We start from the raw sequence: 25,091 nt of genomic DNA on the forward strand, positions 1-25,091 counted from the left end.
CACCCAATATGAGACTATCTCCCTGCTTATTAAAAGCTAGTAAAGGTTTTAAAACATTGTGTTTGCGCCCTTTGTTAGCATGATTTTTGGAATGTAACCCTTAATCAACTCATGGTATGAATGTATTACAGGTTTACAACCTGTTGTGGGTGGGATACACAAGAAAAGTTAAAACCTGTTATAAATGTTCCTCATATCCTAGGTCTTTCTACTCAAAGGTACTCTAACAGATAAGCTTAAGTGTTGATGGTTATTCATGACTACAACACCAAACAACTATTTTATCAAAAGATGTTTTATTAAACATCTTTTGATAAAATAGTTCGTTTGGTGTTGTTAATACCATTAAAAATAAGTCACTCAAATGTACTATTATTTCTTTTATTTATGTAGCATTTTATAATCAAAATGCTGCATGACATATATTGAATCTGGTATGTTTCAAGCCATTTAGTGTCTTCAGGCAACACTTGCCTTGTCAAGTTTTCAATCTAACTATTTTGTATCTTATATCCAAACTGTTTTGTATTTTCATATTTTTTAATCATGTTACAAGATAAAATTTCTAAGAAATTTAGATCAAAATGAAAAGCAGAGGGTTTAGTTTTCACTTTTCTCTAGATTTTCTTCCACCTGCAGCATATTTATTATTATTATTATTATTACGGGCAACTACAGGGAGTCATTAGACTCATCGAGAGAGGTCCCAAATCATATTCATCACAACTATTCGACATTCATACACTATCTATCATACCTTGCCTTAAATTCATTCACTGTTGCAGTATCCACCACACACTCTGGCAGCGCATTCCACTCATTCACCACTCTAAAAGTAAAGATCCCAGCTCTAACACCTTTACTAACCACACTTTTGCCCAGTTTCCATGGATGTCCCCTAGTCCTCCTGCAACCAACCCTGTTCTCAAAAATATCTTCTGAATTAATTTTATAGAAACCCTTCAGTAATTTGAATGTCTCAATCATATCTCCTCTCCTCCGCCTATCAACCAATTTTTGCAACCCACAAATCCTCAACCTGTTCTCATAAGGTTCATTCCACAGACCTGCTATCATCTTGGTCACTTGCCTCTGGATCCTCTCCACCTCTTCCCCATCAAGAAGAAATCCAGGTGACCAAATCTGGGCATAGTCGAGATGGGGGTCTTATCAAGGCTCGATACAGAGGAACAATAACCTGCTCGTCTCTGCTTGTCAACGTATTCTTCAGCAACCAAGAGATTTGATTAGCTGATTTGGCCACTTTTGCAATGTGCCCCCTAAACTTCAACTCCTTATCCACCAACACTCCTAAATCTCGTGCCTCATCAATTTCCTGGAGTACAGTTCCACCAATGTAGTAAACTGCTGCTAATCTTTTCACCAAAAATGTATAACCTTACATTTTGCCACATTAAATTGACATCCATTCTCCTTAGCCCAGACCTCCAATCTATCCAAATCATCTTGCAAAATTTTGATGTCATCTGCATTCACAATTGCCCTACCCAACTTTGCATCATCTGCAAACAAATGAACTGTTCTTCTGAGATCCTTTCCTATATCATTAATGAACAAATTAAACAGCAGTGGTCCAAGAACAGATCCTTGTGGCACACCACTAGTCACAGGCTGTCTTGTGGACTCTACTCCTGAATAAACCACTCTATGATATCTCTCCATCAATCACCCTCCTATCCATTCCACTAACCCTATATCCATCCCCATATGCTGCAATTTACTGATTACAATTCCATGTGGTATCCTGTCAAAGGCCTTAGCAAGGTCCAGTAGAATCACTGTAAACCCATTATCCTTATCCAGTTCAGCCGTCACTGTGTTATAATACATGAGCAAGTTACTGAGGCATGACCTACCCTTTACAAAACCATGCTGTCCCCGATACAGTATCCCATTTTCTTCTATCCAATCTTGTATTTTCCTCTTGACTATTTTCTCCAAGACCTTGATAACAATTCCTGTTATGCTGATTGGCCAGTAAGTTTCAACAGCAGCCTTGGAACCACCTTTATACAGCGGAACTATTTTCCACTCTTACCACCCCCTTGGGACTGACCCAGACCCGAGGCTCAAATTAAACAAATGGTCAAGGGCACTGACAATTCTTTAGCCGCTTCACGTACGACACGAGCTGGTATACCATCCAATCCCACAGATGTAGTGACATTGAGGTTCTGTAATAGACTAGTTACCTCTACTTCATTCATCACAATTCCAGTATAAGCTGTTGGTTCTTCCATTCCTGCAATGTCACCACCTGGATGATATACTCTTGCAAAGTGATCGCTCAGTAATTCCACTATATCGACTGATTCGTTACCTCCCTACCCTCAGCATTTTTTAAGATCATTCTACCATGAACATTTCTCCTTTTACTTGCAACATATTGAAAAACTGTTTGGGATTCTCTTTAGCCTGCATGGCCAATTTTCTTTCGTAATCCACTTTTGCTTTTCTTACCACCCTTGTTACCATCCTGGCCTGAGCTTTATACTGTTCCTGCGCCTGCTGTTCACCTTTCTCCTTAAATTCCCTCCACAATTGTTTCTTTTTTTTGCAGCTCAAGCTTAATAGTGTTATTCATCCATTTAACCCCTACTTGATTTATTATTCGGACTCTTGGTATACAGTCAACCATTGCCTCCTGCAAACAGTTCTTAACCACCTCCCATGCACTATCAACATCCAGCCCTTGCAGTTTTACATGCCATGGCACTGAGCCAAGCACACACCTAAGCTTGTCATACTTACCAGCCTGGTAATTCCACATGTACCCTGTCTTAATTGTAAATTCCACTCCTTTAGCCACCTCCCAAGTCATGACCTTATGGTCACTCTCACCAATTGGTGGCAACATGGTCATGTTCTTTACAGCCACATTCTCAGTTGTAATTACTAGGTCAAGCATTCTCTACCCTCTGGTATTTTCCACTACATGCTGCCGCAGATAGTTGTCCCTTAATAACCGCATAAAATCCAATTTCTTATTCCCATGTGCCCTCTCCTCTTTCCAGTCAATGTTACCATAATTGAAATCACCCATAATAATTACCCTCCTTCCACTCATTTCTTCTATTTGCCTAACACACTATACCCGCCGCATTAAATCCCACTAGCTTTATCATCTTCTGTCAGCCATGTTTCACTAATACCAACAACCTGTGACCTGGAAGTGCCAACCAAGGCCAAAAACTCTTCCTTCTTGTTCCTAATACTCCTGGCATTAGTGTACATGAATTGCAGAAGCCATACTATTCCCACCATCTATTCCATCACCTGGTCTATAGCAGCACCCAATTGTATATTTTGTTCTGCTAGATTCTATCTCACACCAAACAGCCTCAAATGTGCTCTTTTCTCTATCCTGCAGTTCAACTTCTATTCTCCTTGGCTGCAACTCATCGGCTATCATCAGTAACACTCCTCCCCCCCCTTTTTTATTCACCCTGTCACTCCTGAACATGCTATACCCGTCGCATTAAATCCCACTAGCTTTATCATCTTCTGTCAGCCATGTTTCCACTAATACCAACAACCTGTGGCCTGGAAGTGCCAACCAAGGCCAAAAACTCTTCCTTCTTGTTCCTAATACTCCTGGCATTAGTGTACATGAATTGCAGAAGCCCATTAGTCCCATCCCTACTTTGATGCCTTATACTAACTATCCCATTCTGATTTGTTGCCCTTCGTACTTGCTTGGGCATATATTATACGCATTCATACACTCAACTGCCTCCCTAAAGTCTGCATATCTACTTCCTCCCCCTCTTAATAATTCTAGTTTCCCTGAGTCTGTACATCCACTTCCACATCATTCATCAACACTTTTTCAAGCCTCCGTACACCAACTCTATTCAAATATAACCCATCCATCTCATATAAATCCTTTCACCCATCAAAACTCACTCCACACATCCACAAATTCCACACTACTCTCCATGCATAACCCACGCATAAAGTCATTGGCAATTATGGCCCTCCTTCTAAACACTTCACTGTCATACCACGGTAAAATACTCACCATCCTAACTCTCTCACTCTTCTCTTTTGCTACCTCAAGTAATTCCCTCACAGCCTCTATCATTTTCATTTTGTCTTCTTTCAAATCATTTGTTCCTGCCACGATTATTCTCTTTCACCCTCTGTTTTTGCACTCGAATAGATTCGCTGACGTCCTTTATGTTCGCACCCGGCTGGTACGACTTCCTCAAACTCTCAACTATCACACCTCTTAATAGTGAATCCCCATACAGCACTCGCTCCTTCATTTTATTGACGTTTACGAACATTCTATTATTTGTCGTCACAGACTTTCGCTGGTTATTAGTCGGTACGTTTAGCACACATTTTTCCATACGCCCCAGTTGCCTTTTTGCTCTGTGTATCGCTCTATTCAAACGCGCAATTTCACTTCTCACATTTTATTATTATTATTATTATTATTATTATTATTATTATTATTAAACAAGATCTCATGGAGTCAAAGACTCATCTTGGAGGTCCTTTTATCTCACACACATCTCATCATACCATGTCTTAAACACATTCAAACTCCTTGCAGACACCACATTCTCAGGCATGGCATTCCAATCACTCATAACTCTGCATGAAAAAAACCTGCCTCTCACTCCCCTACTCACACCCTCTTTATACAGTTTCCAGGGATGACCTCTGGTTCTCCCCTGATATTATCTCACCATTTTCATTATCAATCAAATCATCCATTCGTTCTTATTAGACAACCATTCTCCTATCAAATACACCAAACTTCTTACTGTTAATGTTGTCAGTGTTACTACTGATGTTATGATCTATACTATACTTTTCTTAGCATGGAACCCAATCTTCTAAAGAGATTAAAAGGAAGATTATAACTTGAATTTTTTAATTATTATTTTCTAATAAAGCTTTAACTTTTTTTTAATGCTGACTTGGTTTTGTTAAACTGATTCAACTATATTGCAGTTGAAGCAAGGCTGTACTTCCGAGATGCTATCAATGAACTAGCTATTGTGAAGGAAGAAATGGTAAGAATATTAATTCTTTAAATTTGCAAAGACTATTATATATATAAAATTATGAAATTTTTAATTTATTAAATAAAATTATTAAAATTAATATTATAAAAATTTAACAAAAATATTAAATAAAATAAAACTATATATAAAATTATTTTTCAATATTCATATTAAATGTTATACTTAAGAGTTGATATTCTCATCTATATAAATCAATAAAATTAATGCAACTGGTAACTTAAATTCTCCATTTTTCTATTTATGGTGCATTTCTGCACCATAAACATTGCTCAGATCTAGTAACCAGAATTTGAAAAGAGAATGAAGTCACCTTGGAGAAGGTACACAGGCAGATAGCAAAAATTATATGAGTTCTGTATAGTGCTGGTTAAGAGGCTAGAAAGAAGGCATGCAAACTGCAGAGTTTGGTGTTGAAAGGTATTGACCAGATTGATAGTGGGGGAGATTTTTCATTCATTCATCTTCAAGGCTCACCTTTCCTAACTGGTTTGTGGGGGAAGCAGCTGCAAGAGGAACTTCCAATAGTCATGATCCTCTGCCACCAAGCTCAGGTGTTCTGGTGGGACTCCCAAATGTGCCCACCCAAGGTTTTGGATATAATCTATCCAGGGAGTCTTTGGCCTTCTATGTGGCCTCCCACCCTCTGGCTTGGCAAAAATGGCCTGCTGGGGGAGCCTCTCTTGTGGCATTCTGACCAGGTGCCCGTACCAACGTAACTGTCTCTCAACATGGAGAAGCAATGTTTGAGTATTGAGGGTTCCCGAATTGCAGAGCTTCTGACTCTGTCGAGTCTTTTCAGCCCAGCAACCCCTTGAAGGAACCTCATTACAGTTGCTTGGATTCGTGTCCGCATTCTATCAGTCATTACCCAACTCTCATGACCATAGGTGAGGATGGGGACCTAGACTGTATTGAAGACAGCCAGCTTTGCCATCTGGCTTAACTCCCACTTCAGTACTACCGAATGGCCAAGCTCCCATTCGGTTCATGGGAGCTTGGCCATTCGGTAGTACTGAAGAATTTGGTCCCATGCGCTTGCTGAGCCAATCCGAGTATCTAGCTCTTCGTCCCACTTTCCATCACTCGTGAATATGGACCCAAGATATTTAAACATCTTCACCTGCCTCAATGGGACTCCACTCACATGTAGAGTGCACTGGGATGGTTGTCTCGAGACCACGAATGTTTCAGTTTTGGCCATACTGATCTTCATTCCGGCTTCTGCACAAACAGCTACAGACCTATTCAGGGTCCGTGGAAGAGCTAATCAGAACTAGGTCATCTGCAAAAAGCAGACGTCCAATGCTACATCTTCCAATTCTGATACACTCACTGCCTTGGCTGTGCCTATCAATCCAGTCCATAAATATTATGAAAAGGAGGGATGACAGAAGCCAACAAAGACTGTGAAAGGTTCAGACTTTGTGCTGTTTACCCTGACACAAAACTCCGGGCATTCTTACAGGAACTTGATGGCAGTTAATAGTTGGCCATCCACTCCATACTGCTGTACTACTTGCCAAAGCTTATCCTGAGGAACCCGGTCATATGCCTTCTCCAAGCCCACAAAACATGTGTAAACATTCTTGGCATATTCCCAAGATTTCTCAAAGACTTGCCTTAAAGTGAAGACTTGGTCAGTTGTGCTTCTACCAGGACGAAAGCCACATTGTTCTTCCTGGAACTTTGACTCAACTATGCTCCTGCACCTTCTTTCCAAGCACCTAGCATATACTTTCCCAGGCAGGCAGGAGATTTTTCATATGGCAGAATAAAGACAAGGGACCATCCCTGGAAGTTGTGAGAAGTAGTAAGTAAGAGAGTAATTTTTTTTTTTTTTTTTTAAACCATGGAATGCATTCATGCAGACAGTGAAACATTTTAAGGAGTGGTATGACAGTGTGTGTGTTGTCTGAAATGTACCTCCCATAATTTCATAAGAAAAGATAGTACTTGACTATACTTCATCAGCAAAATGTTGACTTATTTTGGAGTACTAATTTTCGGTAATTCAGAATTTGCATATTGCAAATTCTGAACTATAAAGAGAATGATGGAATACTTCAGCCTCCAGGAAGCCAAAATCCGATTTTGAGAAGAGATTAGCTGAGCAGTCCAAATTAATATCTATCTATCTTTCTCAATGGCTTTAACAGGCCTTTAAGGCCCACAACCCTCCAAGCATGCTTGGATTTCATAACCGAAATACGAGGATAGAATGGTCACCCCTATGCCTCGAAGTATTCCTGGCTGTATCCCTGTGTGTGTTCGCGGGGCCAGTTTGCCTGCTTGCAGGATGAAAAACGCCAGATAAACTGGCGGACAAAACCCTGCTGTCCACGCCCAAGACCGGCTAACTTGGCTGTGGATGAGGAAGATCCTTGAGCTCCTCATGTCGTCGACAGGAATTGAACCTAGGACACTCCTTTTCCGGTCATATGGTTGCAAAGCGCAAAGCCACTAGGCTAATCGCACGGACTCCAAATTAATATCAGGGTGTTATTTCATTATGTCACAAGTAAAAGTAAAAATGATTTGGGAAAGATAACCAATAAATATAGATTCTTGTAAGATACAGCAGTAAAAGAAATAGTTGAATTATCACGTGATTGTTATGCCTGAGTGATCATCTCTCATAGTGACATCTGATAGAAATAGGTATGAGCATAGAGATGAATGTATTGAAAGTGCTCAAATTATTTCAGAATTTTAATGTGGATACAATATGATTAAATGAGATACTGTAGTTACATTGCAATAATAGCAATGCCTAAAAAACAGGTTGTTTCAGCACCTGCATGCTTCTCATGGTGTTGAGGTCAAGAAAGTTCTATTACATAAGCTGGTCAGACTGATGGTATAGACTAGCATATAATTGGCAACTTCTGGCTTAGCACTGCTCTTGTGTAGTGGCTTCTTGTCCCTCCTTTTACTTCAAGATTGTTCTTATTGCAATATTCTCATGAAACAGTCAGATCAAATGTACAATATATTCTTTTGCACATTCCCTAAAACTGTATGATGATATTCTTCCAGCAGTGAAGCTGGAAGTAAAAGGAGGGACAAGAAGCCACTACACAAGAGCGGTGCTAAGCCAGAAGTTGCCAGTTATATGCTAGTCTATACCATCAGTCTGACCAGCTTATGTAATAGAACTCTCTTGACCTCAATTTCTCTCTGATACTCTTGTCTTCATTCAGATTATTATATGAGAGTCTCCATGGAGTCCAAAGACCCATTATAGGAGATCCCACCAAGCATTATTTACACAATATCTATCATATCTTTCCTTAAACTCATTCACTGGCAAAGCACTCTTGACTGCCTCCAGAAGCTCATTTTACTTGTTTACTACCATCCATACAAAACAATTTAGTTTCCATATCTTTTTTTTTAAAGCCATGCTCTTATATAATTTCCATGAAATCAGCAGCATACAGTGCATATTCCAATGGGTGTGCTGTGCAAAGACAACGTTATTAAAAAAATTGCTTAAGTTGTATAAAAAAGTATTTTACTAAGAATTAAAAAAAAACATTCTATTTATACATCAATTCAATCTCCTTCGTTTCTGAGATGTAAACTGTATGTAGATTTGGAAGAGGCAGTGGTGGCTTACCATCTCTAATAATTTTTAATAATTAACTTGACCTTGTATTCTTGATTTGAAAAATTTGTATGCAGAATATCTTCAACTGTTTCCCATTGTTGAGAGAGATAAAAATAAATGTAATTAAAAAAAAAATACATAGTTGTCTAACAGGAAACCACAAGGGATAACTAATTGCACTTCTCTTCTCAGCTACAGGTAATCTACTGAGTAGAACAAAGTTATCTGCACTGTTGAGAGCTCACCACCTTTAATTCTCATGCAGATTTCAATCAGCACAAATGCTCCTGCATGTGCTCTGCTCTCTGCTCACCTTTAGCCATTAAATATGCATGCAGATGACTTGTCATAGCCTCAGTGCAGGAATTACATTAGTCTCTCTTTGTATATGACTAGCCAGTACATGGTTTGCTGGCAATGCTTGCCTTATCTTATTTGCATTCATACTGTGAATGTTGTGATGTATATTATAGTTCATGACCTATTTATTTCAAATAAATAGCTGATAGAAATAATAAATAAATATATGCATTTCAAATAAATATATGGAAACACAGACAACTACATCCGGGCACAGCAGTCTAGATGTGGCAGTATCTAAAGACCAGGTCTATAGGATGGCTGTCTCATAAGAAATTCATTATAAGAAATTCTTTCATTCCATATGATGTCTTCTCCTTCAAATTTCCATGCTTATAATTAAATTTCTCATTAGGATCATCCTCCTTTCACTTGCCTAACCAATTTGCCTAAACATTTCACTGTTATCCTCTATCATAACATTCTAATAGATTTCGTGTAATATTTATCTCAATCTCACACCAAATGATGTTCAGAAGAAGGCAGCTTGGCTAATTTGATGACTCCTATATCACAGATACTTTTCAGCTACTATTTTACAGATGGTCAGTTTCTGTACTGTGTCTCTTCTACAGATATTTTGATAGTTGCTGTTCAGTAAAAATGTTATCCATCATATCCTCCCCATTCCTGCTAACCTATAGTATAACATAAGTAAGAGCTGCTTAACATTCTTTTACAGTTGAATTGCTAACTCATGGAACCTGCTACTCCCTTTCATCGTTTATTCCACTTCTTGATTCTCTGGTTCTGAAGTATTACTCAACAACTACAACCTAAAGCTCTTCAAAAAGACTATCAACAGATTACTTTTCTCTTGACCTCTGTCCATACATGGCATTGATTTTATTCATTGCACAGGGCTTCCATGGAGTCTGAAGACTCGTTATAGGAGATCGAAGTTATTCATGTGTGGAGTGATGTAAAAAAATTGAATTGTATTACTTTGTTTTTAGCCTCCACTTTTTTATTTTATTTTTATTTTATTATTTTTTTTTACCAATTTTGTCTGGAAGATCCTGCTATTTCTGTTTCTGTCTATATGATATATAGATTGATCAAGTTTATATGGCAGTGATCTAATCAATGCCATATCACTTATTTCTGATGCTCTTTGCATTCGTAAACCAACATAACAGACAAACAGAAAATCTACGAGTAACCATATTTGTGTCATTATCTTTGTTTTCTTTTCCACTCCATGACCAGATAACCTTCTTATTTCTATCACGATAATTTTCATTTTCCCACTTATGGTAAATTTTACTTTATTTGTATTTATATTCCATTCACTCTTTATATCCACTTTATATTCTATTCACTCATCCATACTGTATCTGTCATCTTTACATTCACTCTCTTTGAAATACTTAACATCAAATTCAGCCTATCTCTTTTAAATCACTCCTCGACCATCCCTCACATTCAGTCCAAACATACAGCCCATTTTTCTAGCACAATTGATCAATTGATATGCCTGCTTTCCCCCACTCCATCAAAACCACATGATTATTCTTACAAACTGAGGGCAAAACTAACATTACTTCTTCAGTTGTATTACTGTTATCATCTGATCTAAAACCTATAGGGTATTCATATTAGTACAGTGATAGGTTAAGTGCTAGGTAATCTGAAAATGCTGTTTTAAAGACCAAAACATGGTAATTTACAAACTGAGGACTCTAGTAAGTGGGGGTAGTTGTCTCACATTGAGCAAATTCATTTACCATCTAATGTGATCACAAACATTCATGACAGTGAGATTCAAATTCGCAGGCTGTTGAATGGACCAAAAGGGTATGCCTAACATCCACCTTGCCAACCAGACTAGCAAGAACAGCATAGAGAACTTGCTCATAGAACAGCAACCTCTCCAAATACCTGCATATATCTGTGTTCAGATGCCATCCATTGCTTGCATACAGCTCTTTTCTGTCATTCTAGTGCACTTCAAACCATGCATTCTAAACCTTTCTTCCTACACGTTCTGCTTGCCATTCATTATCACAGCTAGCATCATCAACTCTTCATAGCCTTCTGAAGCAAAGCACTCATTATCCTACACCTCACACTTTTTGAATGCACAGTCCCTAATTTGTTCTCATTTCTTTTGTTACCTAATTCACATTGTCTTAAAGGTCATTTGTAACAGCTATCAATATCATATTATTGTTTCTTTTTCATTGCCATAATTGAGTGGTTTATCATTTTCTCCATTGAACATTCTGTTCTTTCTACACCCAAAGTCAATGAATCTATATATTTGACACCTCTCACAGCCTCATTCATTGTTCTTCCCACTGGCATTCCTTACTCTCTCTCTCTCTCTCTCTTTGCCTTGCTCTGCCACTCTTTCCTGTCTTTCTTTTATCTTCCTTTCCCTTATTCTCCCATTCTCTGATTTTATGCATGCCTTTCATTATCTTGACTTGCTCTTACCTCAGCTGTTCTCCTTGCATTGGCGCTATCCTCTTAAGCTTCCAGATATCTCCATTCATCCTCTTCAGTTCGGTCATCATGCTGTCTGCTTCCTTCTGCATAAAATAAAGTTTGAATATTCTTCTGCACCACGTCTATCTGTTTCTTTATGCATCCTGCTCTCGCTCTTCATATTTAAGCATACAGTTACTGTCATCAAAAGAATCTTTTATCAAGCAGTCTTCCAACAAAATGAAAAGAGTTTTCCAACAAAAACTGTTCTGAGCTCTATGCATTATACCAAATAATCAATACAAAGACTTCATCAACCTGTCTTGAATGTAGATCATAAATTTCATAAATCATAGAATACTTTATGAAAATGAAGAAATCTTGAAGACACAATTGGTTTAATGATGGAAATTCTACTAAAACATATCTAGTTATAATATATACTTCAATTTGCATGATTACTTAATTATTAATAAATTCATAATTTACATTATTAAATAAAAATTGTCTTTGTTGATTGCTTAAAATTCTAAATATCCAATATATAACATATATTTTTACTACATATAATAGATCTGTAGTAAAATAATAGCCAATAGATGTTAATATATCTATTATCAATGGTAAAAATTTCTATAGGGTGGATAGAGGTATAAAACAAATTATAAAATAAAGTTTGAATATATATGTGTGTGTGTGTGTCTTTTTTTTTTACATAAAGTTTGTTTCTTTTAGGGTGTTAAATACGTTATTCTAAAAGAAAAATACCTTAATGATGCTTATCTGGAAGAAAGAGACTGGGAACATTTTAAAAATAAAAAAACCCCGAGTCAGTATTCCCAGGAAAGCCAAGCTTACTGGCGTTATCGATATGTTTCAGCTCCTCCTCCACAGATGCCAATCACATCAAACAGAATACTCCCTGTATATTTTCCAAACTGCAGATACCGTAGTCACTCTGCTGCAAGCCTGCCTGAGTCTAATCATGAAGCATATGTCGACCAGAAATCTGATCTGGCATTAAATGAACGTGAAAATAATTCAAGAACAGAAATCAACATACTTACAAATATAAGCCGAACTGTTTCCACTCCACACATTTCACATTTATCCAATAGTTTAACATCTAAAGAAATGGAGCCAGGAAGATGCAATAATAAAAATCAATCTTCATACTACAACGAACATAAAACTCTGACTTCTCAAACAAGTGAAGGAAATCTAAGCAGTGATGCATCATTAAAAGAAAACAACAGCAAAACTGGTTTTAACAGTAGCAGTGATTCTGTAGTAGTAAATCAATCAGAATCAGTCCAGATCACAAATGATGACTGTCTGGAACAGCCATTATGTGTACAAAATGAACAGACAGAGAAACTTGATGAAAAACTGACTTTTATTAATAACAAAACTTCTCTACACATAAATGGAGAAGACCACAAGGTAAATATTACTCATAATTCATCCCACACATCTATATATATATATATATATTATTGTTCCTCTTTATACATATGCATACTTTATACGTATACATACATATGCATATATATATATGCATATGCATATGTATATATATAGTGTGCATGGTCACAACACACTGAGTGGAAAGTTTATGCAGTACACCTACCTAATATCAAGTAGCACTCTCCTCCACCCTCTTCAATACAAAAATCAACAGGACAGCAGGTTGCTAAAGACATTGCACAAATGATGCAGGCTGGGGGTAAAATTGATCCCAGAGATGCTCATGTAGGTTTTGATATGGTTGACTGAAATGGTCATTGAAGTACGGTAATGTTGTTACACCCATATTTCCATATCTTAGAAACATTTCCAACATACTTTTGTGATACTACACATTATTTTTCTGGATGTGACCATTACCAGATTGATAAACTGTTAGTATGAAACAGTATGTAGCACTCAGATATCTCTAATATTCCTCATTGGTGTCCCAGGAACAACCTTCCTGACACAAACACATCATCACACTAATCTGTAGAGTTGCCACCTGGTAGTGAGCATTAATTGCTTCTGTTTCCAAATCTTACTCCTGCTGTCAACATAGAAAAATGGAAAATGGTATTCATTATAGTGGGTGATGTTTGTTCACTCCTAAAAATAAGCAGTTGTAGCTGTTTATTTTTAGGAGTGAAGCAATTGTAGTCCATTTCCATGCATCTTTTAATCATCTCTCAGCCTCACATCAGTAAGAGTCTCCAGTCATAGGACTGCCATTGGATGATTTCTGTTTGTTAGACCATTGTTGGCATACTTTTGTACGTGAATACCCCAGCGCAGCAGTTTCTGTGATGCTTACTCTTGTACCTTAAATATAGACTTGTGCAGTGCTCAATCACTTCACTCTGATGCTATATTAAGTCAATTAATGTGACAAAATGCGCACACATATGCTATTCCCCAAGTATCTGCTTTATACAAGTAAGTATACTTGTATAAAACTTGTAAGCAGCAGACCCTAGAGAGAGATCGCAGAGGTGTACCTAATAAGCTAGCCACTAAGTATATATTTTTTATTACATATATATAACTGGTAAAACATCCAACATTGCTTGGTTTCTTAAATTATTTTTTTTTATAAAACTAAAATGTGTGTATATATATATATATATATATACTGCTTAGAAAGAAGTCAACAGCAGGCATCCCCATGAGCAAGATGTATCGTGCCATGTAACAAGTCACGTGTTTGTAGCCAATATAAATTGGAGAAATAGGATGCTCCTGAGTCAGTGCAACTGTGTCCATGTGAAATGGTTGCGAGAAGGCGACTGACAGAATTTGAAAGAGGCAGTGTGATAGAATGCCATGTTGCAGGCCTAAGTCTTTGGCAAATTGTTAGCAAACTGGGCCATCCTAGGTCAACAATCAGTGAATCATACTGAGACAGAAGCGCAGGGAGTCAAATGCAAGTGCTACCCACAGTGGATGACCCACTACACTCGCCGAACATGACCATAGGGTGCTGTGAAAGATAATATGTAAAAACCAGCATTCATTCATCAGCCAACACATTGAATGCAGAGCTCTGGGTATCAACTTCATGAATCTGCACAAAAAAGCATCAGAACTGAGGCCCACAACATGGGTTTCCATGATAGGACTGCAATATGCAAGTCCCATATTATCCAAACCAGCATGCAGCATGATCTTCAGTGATGCAAAGAGCATGTAGTGGGATATGGAAGCTTGGAAAGCTGTGTTATGGAGCGACCAATCATGCTATACCCTCTACCGATCAAATGGACAGGTGTGGGTGTGGTGAATGCCTAGTGAACTTCTCTTACTAGAGTTCTTAATCCCAACTTTTTTTTTTCCTGGTTAGGCTTTGGACCTCTGCTAGCAATGCAACAAACAGTGAACTCTGAAAGGTATCTGAACATTCTGAACAATGCAATGCTTCCTGCTTTGTGGTGTTTCTACGGAACTGACCATTCTCTTTCAGCAAGACAATACATCATATCATAAAACTGCTGCTGCTGTAAATATGTGGTTTGTGGACATGAATGCGACCACACTTGACTGGCCTCCACAAGTCCTGATCTCAATCTTATTGAACATCTGTGGGATGAACTTGAGTGTCAGGTCAGGTCAAGAGACATCTGCCCTGACAACAGTCCAGGATCTCATTACATGCCTATAGGAAGAATGGTCCAAAATTCCCATTGATCACTATCATACATTTGTGGAAAGTATGCCCATAGGATTGCTGAAGTCATTGCAGTGATAGGTGGGTGCCATGGTTGTTTGTTCCTCACACTATAGTGTCTGTGGACTTCTTTCCAAGCAGCGTATATTTGCTATACTTCATTTAATTTTATTTCAGAAACCAATAAGCAGGTTAGTGGGCTTGCATTAAGCAATGAAATGTGTCTACCACCTTATAATAATAAATCTTTTAATTCCTTTTATTTCCCCAAAGGGAGTTGGCAAAGTTCCTTTAGTTCTAACTCACTTTTTGAAGACGGATGGGCAACCATTCTCCATCCTTCCAGCCTTTTCTGATGGTGAGTTCATGTGTCAATGAACCTAGACTTTTTCAATAGAGAAAGAGAGAGGGAGTATGGCAGACAACTGTTACTGTCTCATGGTCCTTAACCCTAGCATTCTTATTATAATTTGTAATAGTGTTAGTTCTACAGTCAGTTTTTTGATATATGGGCTTAAAAACTAGATTTTTCAGGAGGAGAAATATCTTCTTGGCAAAGGTCGAGAAAATTAACTCAGGAAATGGCTGAAGAAAGCCCTTGAAAGATTTCTTTGGTAAGTTACTAAAATAAAGCCTATATCAAATCTTTTTTGAGGTACTGTGATCAAGATGGTGATAAGTCTGTGAAATGCTGCTTATTATTATTATTATTATTATTATTATTATTATTATTATTATTATTAGAATTCCAGATATTCAAGGACTCGTTGAGGGAGACCATACTTGACTCAACATTGCCATACATTAGATTGAAAAGAGAGGATATGATATCATCATATGAGTTATTTTGGTTTATATTAAACTGAAGTTTTATTTTAACATGGTGGTTATTTCCATGATTTGTATAATGAATGCTGATCATCGTGTAACCATGAAGGAAAGGGGTTACTAAGAGATTTTATAGGGATAACTACAGAAGAAATGTTTCAACGAATGACAGGAGGGGCGAAACCAAGCAGTTACCTCTAAAAGTTGAGAGAGAAGAGAGAGAGTTAGTTCTCTCATGCTTAGTAAGCATCAAAGAACTAACTAGATTCATTCACCATGCTTCAAGCATGGTGAATGAGTTAAAAGAGCTGCAGGAAGTTGTGAGTGCACTGTCAGTGAATTAGTTTAAAGAGAATATGAACCTTCCATGATGAGTCTTAGAACTTCATGGAGGTATGTCAGATAATAAGAATATTAATATCCATGATAACATTGAATCTAACATGTAAGGGAAAGAAGAAGATGATAATAATAATATTACAGGAAGATTCTAAGAATCGGATGTGTACAGAAGTCACAAATGAAGAGCTCTATTGGAAGATACAAGCAAAGGAGAATCTAATGCAGCAGATTATAAAACAGAAGCTGCAATTATTTGGACACATCTGCAGAATGAGTGAGGACTGGAAGATAAAGATATTCATGTTTGGTATTATGGACAGTGTAAACAGAAAAGGTAGACATACAGAGAATGGATAGACGACATAAAGGACTGGTGTGGAATGGGTGTACAGAAACTGTGACACTGTGCACTGGACAAAGATAGTGAAGGAGTCATCGGACACCAATGGGCAGTGAGCCCATAGTTCGTGATGATGATGATGAATAATTATTATTATGATTACGATTATATGCAAGGTGCCTTAGAGAAAATAGTAAGGCATCTGAACTCTGAAAGCTTGGACAAACAGTATGGTAATGTTTGCTTGCTTGGATTACATGAGATAACTAGTCTGATAAGTTGTCTTGCTTTACGGAGCTCAGCTCCTTCAGCAACATAGGAAAAACTGGTATTTCTGATTTGTCCAAAATAGGTTGAGCAATGTGACCTGTAAAAATATATGCATAAAAGGAGGATGAGGTGGAGAAAGAATGCTTCTAGGGTGTTTTTTTACTGTTCAAACTGCTCTAGTTTTATCATTAATTTATTATTATTATTAATTTTATTTAAGGCTTTAAACTTGACAGAATCTGTGTCCCGTTGAATACCTGTGTTGAAACAACTGGTGTATCCATGATAATAACTTGAAACTGAGGTTAAAACAAGTTGAATTTTGGCTTTAATGATTTATGCAGTAAAAGTAATCAACAAGTTGAATCTTGGTTTTTATGACATGCATTAAAAGTAGTCTACAACAGGTTGCATCTTGACTTTAATGATTTATGCAATATAAAAGTAGTCAGTAACCTACTACCACTTGGTTTATGAGTCACTGCTGAGACCCTTGATGCAGTGTATGTTTGTGTATACAGTATAAAATATATATATATTATTATTTCCTCTGTATTAATTTTAATCTTATACAAACCCTTCAGTAATTTGTATGACTCAATCATAATTTGTAATATGTCTCAATCATATCACCCCTTTTTCTGCCTTTCAACCCATTTCTGTAACCCACATATCTTCAAGATATGGTTCATTTCACAGACCTGCTACCATCTTGTTCACTCACCGTATATAAATTAAGGATTACAAGAAGTTATATTCTTGGTTTAATCCTTTATCCAAGTGTAAGCAAACAAATTTTGCACGTGAAGTAACTGTGCAAATTCGCATATAGAGGCTAATGACTTCACATCACTTTCCTTAGTATCCCATAATGCAAAGCATATATCCTTATGGAGATGCATAATGCTATGCAGTATGGGAAGGGTCATACCCAGACTTGTTTTGACCTTTATTGAGGTCTCATCAGTGGGAGCTAGATGCAGAGATGATAGTAAGGTTGAAGTATGGGAATAGCAGGGTTTTCTCTCAGAAAATGTCTTCCACAAAACAGCCAAAATGACCAGAAGAACACACATCATAAATATATATGCAGACATAGGACATTATGAGAATAAGGATTACTTGCCCAATTCTTTCAGATCTGATTTCAAAAGCCTGCATGGTACAGTGCATGATCTATGCATAAGCATAAAAAGAAAGAGATCAACAGATAGTTAGAGATATAATTATTGTAACTAAAGTAATGTACTTTTCAAGGTTTTCAGGTATTTTTTTTTTCAATAATTACATTTTACAAGTAAAGTATATAATCTATTGTTGAGTTTTCCTGAATCAATACTTTTTTGATCAATATAAAAGCAGTGTCCATCACTGCTTTTATATTGATTTAAAACATTATATTATATTATAATATAATGTTTTAAATATTATATTATATTAATATATTATAATATAAAAATATTATATTGATTTAAAACATTATAAGTAAAGATATAATTATTATAATAAAATGATGCATACTCTTTTCAAGATTTTCAGATATTCTTTACAGTAATTACATTTTAAAGAAGAGTATGTCAACTATCATTCAGTTATCTAGAATCAATATTTTATTGATCAATATAAATAAAAATCAATATTTGATTTCTGAATCTGGAATAGTGCACTTCAGTATTTCCTTAAAAATTAACTTATTGTTATTATGAAGGCCAATGAAAAAGAATCCAAAGAACAGCAAAATCAGGTCACAGTTAAGGAACGAGCTAGAACATTTGAAGAAATAGTACTGGAAGAAGAAATGGCAAAGGCCATACCAAATTGGAGTAAAAGAAAAACAAAAATAGAAAAGGTATATTAATTTTTTTTTGTTTGTGAATTTCATTTTATAGTTTATTGAATTAAAAATCATCATCACAATAATTATTATTATTGTGATGATAATTTATTTGTTTTGATAATGATTAGATTTTGGTTACTTCATGATGTTCTGTTAGGTTTTATCTTTTTCTTAACTTTGCTAAGTCATATGATAGGAATGAATTGAGAAGGGCCATGATAGCAAATGATGGACCTGTGGAATTTTTATTATGAAGATTATTATTATTATCATTATTAACATCTGACCTCCATGGAGTCAGAGACTCATTATGGGAGACACACATACTGTTGCATACAATGCTCATCCATCTTTTCCTTCAACTGATTCAATGTGTCTATATTCACAATACACTCAGGCAATGCATTCCACTCTCCATGCAAAGAACCTACTCCTCACACCCTCCTTATACAGTTTCCAATGATAGCCTCTCCCATTCTATGAAAAATCTCTTCCATGTCAACCTGATAACAACCCCTGACTAGTTTATATGTCTCAATCATATCCCCCTCCCCATCTCTTCCTCCTATTCAAGAGGCTTTGCAACTTACATTCTCTCAATCTCTCGTACTCCACACTCCAAAGACCATCGACCACCTTTATGAATCTTCTCTGGACCCTTTCTAACATATCCTCATTACCATGAAAACTCGATGACCAAATCTGTGTATAATCTATTGGAATGAGAAGAACAGTGTAAAAAAAGATTCCATCAATGCCTGATCAAGACCTTATACAATGGCATCATAACCATTCTATTTCTGCACATCATTGTTATTCCAATGTGATGTCTTCACAACTTGTGCAATATGGCCCTTGAATTTCAGGTCGTTGTCCACCATCACTCCTAGATCTCATCTCCTCTACTTCCTTTAAAGTTTCCCCCACCAAGTGTATACATTGCATCCATTGTTGCTTACCAAATCTCAAACCTTACACTTTGAAACATTGAACTGATAGTTCCACTTACCTGCCCATTCATGCAATCTATTCAAGTTCTCCTGTAAGGCCATAACATCTGCTTGACTCTGCATTGCTCTCCACAATTTTGCATCATCTGCAAACACGTGCATATCGATAGTCATACCCATCCCAATGTCATTAACATACAAATTGAGCAACAATGATCCCAGAACTGATTCCTGTATACACCATTAATGACCTTTCAGGATATTTCATCCCCATATACAACTTTCTGATACCTATCCTACAGCCATTCACTGATCCAACTCAGAAGTCTGTTATCCAATCCCATCTGTTTCAATTTATTTAACAGCTTGTCTTATGGCAGTATATCAAAAGCTTTTGCAAAATCCAAGTACACCACTGTATATGCATCTTCCCTATCCAAGGAATTTGTCAGCTTGTTATAGTACATAAGTAAGTTAGTAAAACACAATCTCCCTTTAACAAAACCCATGCTGATAACTACAGAGAATGCTGCTGTCATCAACCCATTTCTGTATCCTACTTCTTACCAATCTCTCCAGTACCTTCTCCAACTCCAGATATACAGATTGGCTTATAATTTGAAGCTACAGCCTTATCACTATCTTTATGCAGTGGAATACTTTACCCTCCTTCCTTGGAACCTGTTCTGTTGTAAGACTCTTATTAAACAGGCATGCCACAATAATATTTTTAATAGCCTGATAAATATTAATTGTTTTCCAGAATTGCATGAAAGTCTGATCATTTCCTTCAGTAGCAGAAATGGCTTGTGAAAAAGTTCTCCATAGATAATAAGCCTTAAACACTGCAAGAACTCCCTGATTCATCGGTTGAATGAATGAAGTAGTGTTTGGAGGGAGAAATATGACCTTGAACTTGATAAAGATCACCACTATAAGATGGATGACCTGGAACATTAATAAAATTTTAAATTCTACATTTTCTTTTATACAATAGCTTTCCATTTCACTTGCATAATAGTTGATTAAGGCTCATGAGTTCTCACTGTGCCATTTCACAAATGGTTTCAGTTTATATCCAGCCACATTACCTCTAACAGAATCATAATACAGACTTTAAGAGCTTTGAAACCAGGCATAGATTTTAGCTTTTTATGAATGAATATCTGCTCGGGCATTTTTTTCTGAAAAAAGGAAGGAGTTCTCATCCATATTAAATATTTTCTGTGGCAAATAATTTTCCTCCATAATAATTTTATCCAATTTCTCCACAAACTCTTTGGCAGGTTTCTCATTGGCACTTGCAGATTCACCATTTTCACATTATGCAGCACAAAATTCCGCTTGAATCTCATGAATCAACCGGAAGAAGTGTTGAATTCGAAGAAGTGGTTGAATTCGCAATCGGACCCTGCTTTCTCCTTCAACATGTTGAAGAGACTTAGTGGTTATGGTCATAGTGCTAAGGGGTATGTGCTTTTGGTTCAGGTCCTCTATCCGTGATGCAAGTAGCTTTTCCATATTTTGCAACTTCGTTTCAAAATTAACTGTCCACCTCTTTTTCTGTGATTCTTCACTAGGTTTTTTGATTGTGCATGTAGGGACCATGTTTCACAAAACATTCCAAAATATTTAATGATAAATACACAAATAACCCATTTCTCAAACATAAAATCAATAGAGGAACTGCTGAAGACACATTCCGACTGCCGAGGGAGGTTGCCGCTGAAAGCGCTGTAGCCAATGTACATGCTTTACCTTACACTTGCTTGCGTCTTGTTCAAAAGTATAGCCAAAAATGTTATTTATTCACGTATGGGATCACAGACGTATCTTCGAAAGGACATTACTCGAACGGATGTAAGTCGAGGGGATGACTGTATATATATCATTGCCTCTACAAACTGTTGTGTCTCTTACTTGTGAAAATAGCATTTTGTTAATGATTATATAGTCTATTAATGATCATAGTCCTCTGGTATTCCAAGTATATTTATGGATATCTTTTTTTCTGAAAAATGTGGTGGTGATTTTTAATTCATAAAAGATGAGAAATCTCTCAATTTTTCTCCATTTTGATTTAAATGTTCTCCTTATCTACCTACAGCTTGTGGTATACTTTGGTTCCCTACTCTAGTATTAACGTCTCCTGCAATTATTAATTAATCATTTTTATTATAGGATTTCATTAGCTTTTCTAAATCATTGTAAAATATTTCACTTTCTTTTTTTTCCATTCTTCTGGAGCATATATTCCTATTACTGTTAGGTAGCTTCTTTCAAATTTCAGTCTTACAGTTGCTATTCTTTGTTAATAAAAGTTTTAAAAATTGTTAATAAAAATTAATAAAAGTGTAGCTCTTAATTCTGGTCTTACATTTAGGATCTATCATTATAGTAACACCATAGCTTGCTCTTTTATTCTGTTCTACCCCACTATATATCATTACATAATCCACCATTTTGACAGTTTCTTTTAATTTTTTTCTTTGTGTCAGTTAATAATGCTAAATTTATCTTTTTTTCTTTTAACTGTTTGTTGAGTACTGTTTCTTTTGTAGCTAAGTCCCTAACTTTCCATGTGAAAACATTTAATATATCTGTTATTACAAATTATTAACCTTTTTCTTGCTGTTGTTGTTTCCAGTAAATCCATCTTGCTTTTTCTTTGAATGCTTCTGAGTGTGTCTTTTTTTTATGAGAAGTGGTTACCAGCCTCTTGCTCAATCCCAATCTGGAGGAATGGGGTATCTCTCTTAGTCTGGCACCTCTCCCTTGACTCTGGTTAGGATGGCCCTACCAGTAGCAATGCTACTGCCAGCATAGCTCTCAGGGTCATTGGTACACGCAAGCTGCTCACCGTGGCAAGGTGGAGATACCATCGAGGAATACAAGTTAATAATGATATTTTATAGTATAGTTATACAAACAATTTTTCAACTTATGGCAGCTGAGGTTGGGAGGGAACTAGGGATCAGCCCTTAGAGCTGAATATTAATACAGACACCATGCATATCATTTCTATATTTTTATTATACTGAGTATTGAGCAAGTGGAATGGAATGGTCAGCATTCCATTCCACAGCTGACCACAGCAGCAAGTTTTCTTTGGTAAACGAAATCAGGAAGATGTATAATGGTTCCTACTATTTTCATATAGATGCTTTTAATAATAATAATAAAGACATTAGGATAAAACAGTATTAGTTTTGGATTGCCGAATTAATGTAATTGCTTCATACCCTTTTTTTTTCTATGAGTGATGTTTTGAATAATTTAGAAGTATTAATTATTATTTTTTCATAATTCCAATACTTATAATATTTTTTTATTGAAATTAGCAAATTGAATATTTTGTTTTAATAATTTCATTTATTGTGAATGTTTTCTTCAACAGAATAGTGTATAATTTTATTGATGTTTATACTTGTTTATATTTTTATAGGGTACAATTGAAGAAGATTTTTCCTTAGAAACATCAGTAAGTGTTATTGCTATTTATGCAAGTTTAATGAGCATCATTTTTTTCCCTTAAAACTGCAGTGGAAAATTTATAATTATATATTTAGTCTATAAATATCTGTAAGCATATGTGATTGCTTTCTAGAAAAACCTCTCTGACGTTCCAAATTATATGTATGATGTATTCTTGCTTAACTGTAGTTAATTGAAAAACTGATTAATCTGAGTTCAGTCTTCTGTTTTCAGAAACAAATAACAAATCAAGTCTAGTGTTGAGGCTTATATGTTAATTATTATTATTTATTCTGTTTTAGGAAGGAAATTACCATGTAGAAATATAATACTCAAGGAGATTTAGGTATGACCTCCAATATTTCACTAAAATCAAAATAGCATCATTATGGAACACATACAACTGGCACAGGTCGCACTAGGGCAGGCTCTACCAACGGTGCAAGATGTGCATTTGCACAGGGTGGCAAGTTTTTTAAGGGGGAAAATTGGCATAAACTATATGAAACATAAGGGAGAAGAGGTGGCAAAACATGCTACTACACGTAGCATATTTTGCTACGTGCAGTATGTACTAGGTGGCAAAATATGCCTACATGCTAGGTGGCAAAATTCCTAGGGGCGGCCCTGGTCACACTGGCACTACATAAGTAAGTGAGACTGAGGTAGCGATACACAGGAAGGACTAAAGTTCCTAAATTATACACCTAGTATAACCTAGATTGAGTGTTTTCCAGATGTGAGACATTTTATTGCAATCGTTTGCCCATGGCTCCAACCTATTTAAATGATGCAAGCACTGCATATCAGTAGCATCCCTTGATTGCCCTGTCCATGTTCAATTGTTTGCTTATGATGCAAAGATAGAGCAATCAAGGGATGCTACTGATATGCAGTGCTTACATCATTCCCAATATTATTAATGTATACAGATTAAACAACAGTAGTGTAGTCCAATGACTAATCTCTTAAATCTGGCAGACTCACACCTCCATATACCACTTATTTGATACCTGTTCATTAGCAATCCTCTTATCCAAGTTAATAGTTTATATTCTAATTCTCTATTCTCCAATTTATGCAACTGCCTTTCATGTGGTATCCCATCAAATGCCTTAGTAAAGTTCAACAGTATCATAGTGTTTCTATTCCTTTGATCGAACTTAGCCATAACATTATTATAAAACATGAGCAAATCACTCAGACATGACCTCCTTTTAATGTCACTGATTTCAAAGTATAGCTTGTCTGTGAACCATTTTTGTATGCAAGTTCTTATCAACTTTGCTAAAATCTTCACCACCCTGCCAGAGATAATAAGGCAGTAGTTAGTTAGTTAGATACATCAGTTTTTGCAACACTTTTGTATAATAGAATTGTTATGCTTCCTTCTTTTTTTGAAGATCTTTCTTAAACTAAGAGTCAAATTATAAAACCAGTAAGAAAGATTATTCCTCATATCTGCATCTGTCCTAATATTGTTTATTAATCAACTTACATTGCCATCAGAGCAAATTTTATAATGTCATGCTGTTGGGAGAGGGGGTTCAACAGTACAATGATTATAGGTGGATGTATACTGTTGAACCCCCTCTCCCAACAGCATGACATTATAAAATTTGCTCTGATGGCAATGTATGCACTTCTGAGTTCAATTCTGGTGACCATCTTCATTCAAACCACATAAAATTATCATTTCTTATTTACTCCCCTAAGACTAGTTACAATCCCTAGATTTCTCTGGTATCTATCAAGTACCCTGCAGTTGTAACCTAATCCTACTGTGGCCAAACAGGAAGGACAGTCAATGTCAAATCTCTGGGCACTAAAACTATAACTGAATCACCACTATGGCCATTCAGTATCTTAGATACATACATATTAGATCAAGATCTGCAAGAAGTTAAATACTCATCA

The 25,091-nt window shown here is 36.3% G+C and overlaps 1 protein-coding gene across 1 annotated transcript in view; it reads left to right on the top strand.

The window, feature by feature from the left end:
* Positions 1-25,091, top strand: part of LOC150103452 (uncharacterized) — a 97,923-nt gene that overhangs the window by 31,847 nt on the left and 40,985 nt on the right. The window contains exons 2-5 of the mRNA XM_090397874.1: positions 4,987-5,048; positions 12,196-12,903; positions 18,622-18,762; positions 23,146-23,181. Of these exons, the coding sequence (XP_090254000.1) occupies positions 4,987-5,048; positions 12,196-12,903; positions 18,622-18,762; positions 23,146-23,181 (947 nt within the window). The remainder of the gene's footprint in view (positions 1-4,986; positions 5,049-12,195; positions 12,904-18,621; positions 18,763-23,145; positions 23,182-25,091) is intronic.

Source organism: Typopeltis vanoorti, chromosome 9, assembly GCF_054136105.1.
Source record: "Typopeltis vanoorti isolate ZY-2024b chromosome 9, IOZ_Tvanoo_1.0, whole genome shotgun sequence".
NCBI classification, from domain to species: Eukaryota; Metazoa; Arthropoda; class Arachnida; order Uropygi; family Thelyphonidae; genus Typopeltis; species Typopeltis vanoorti.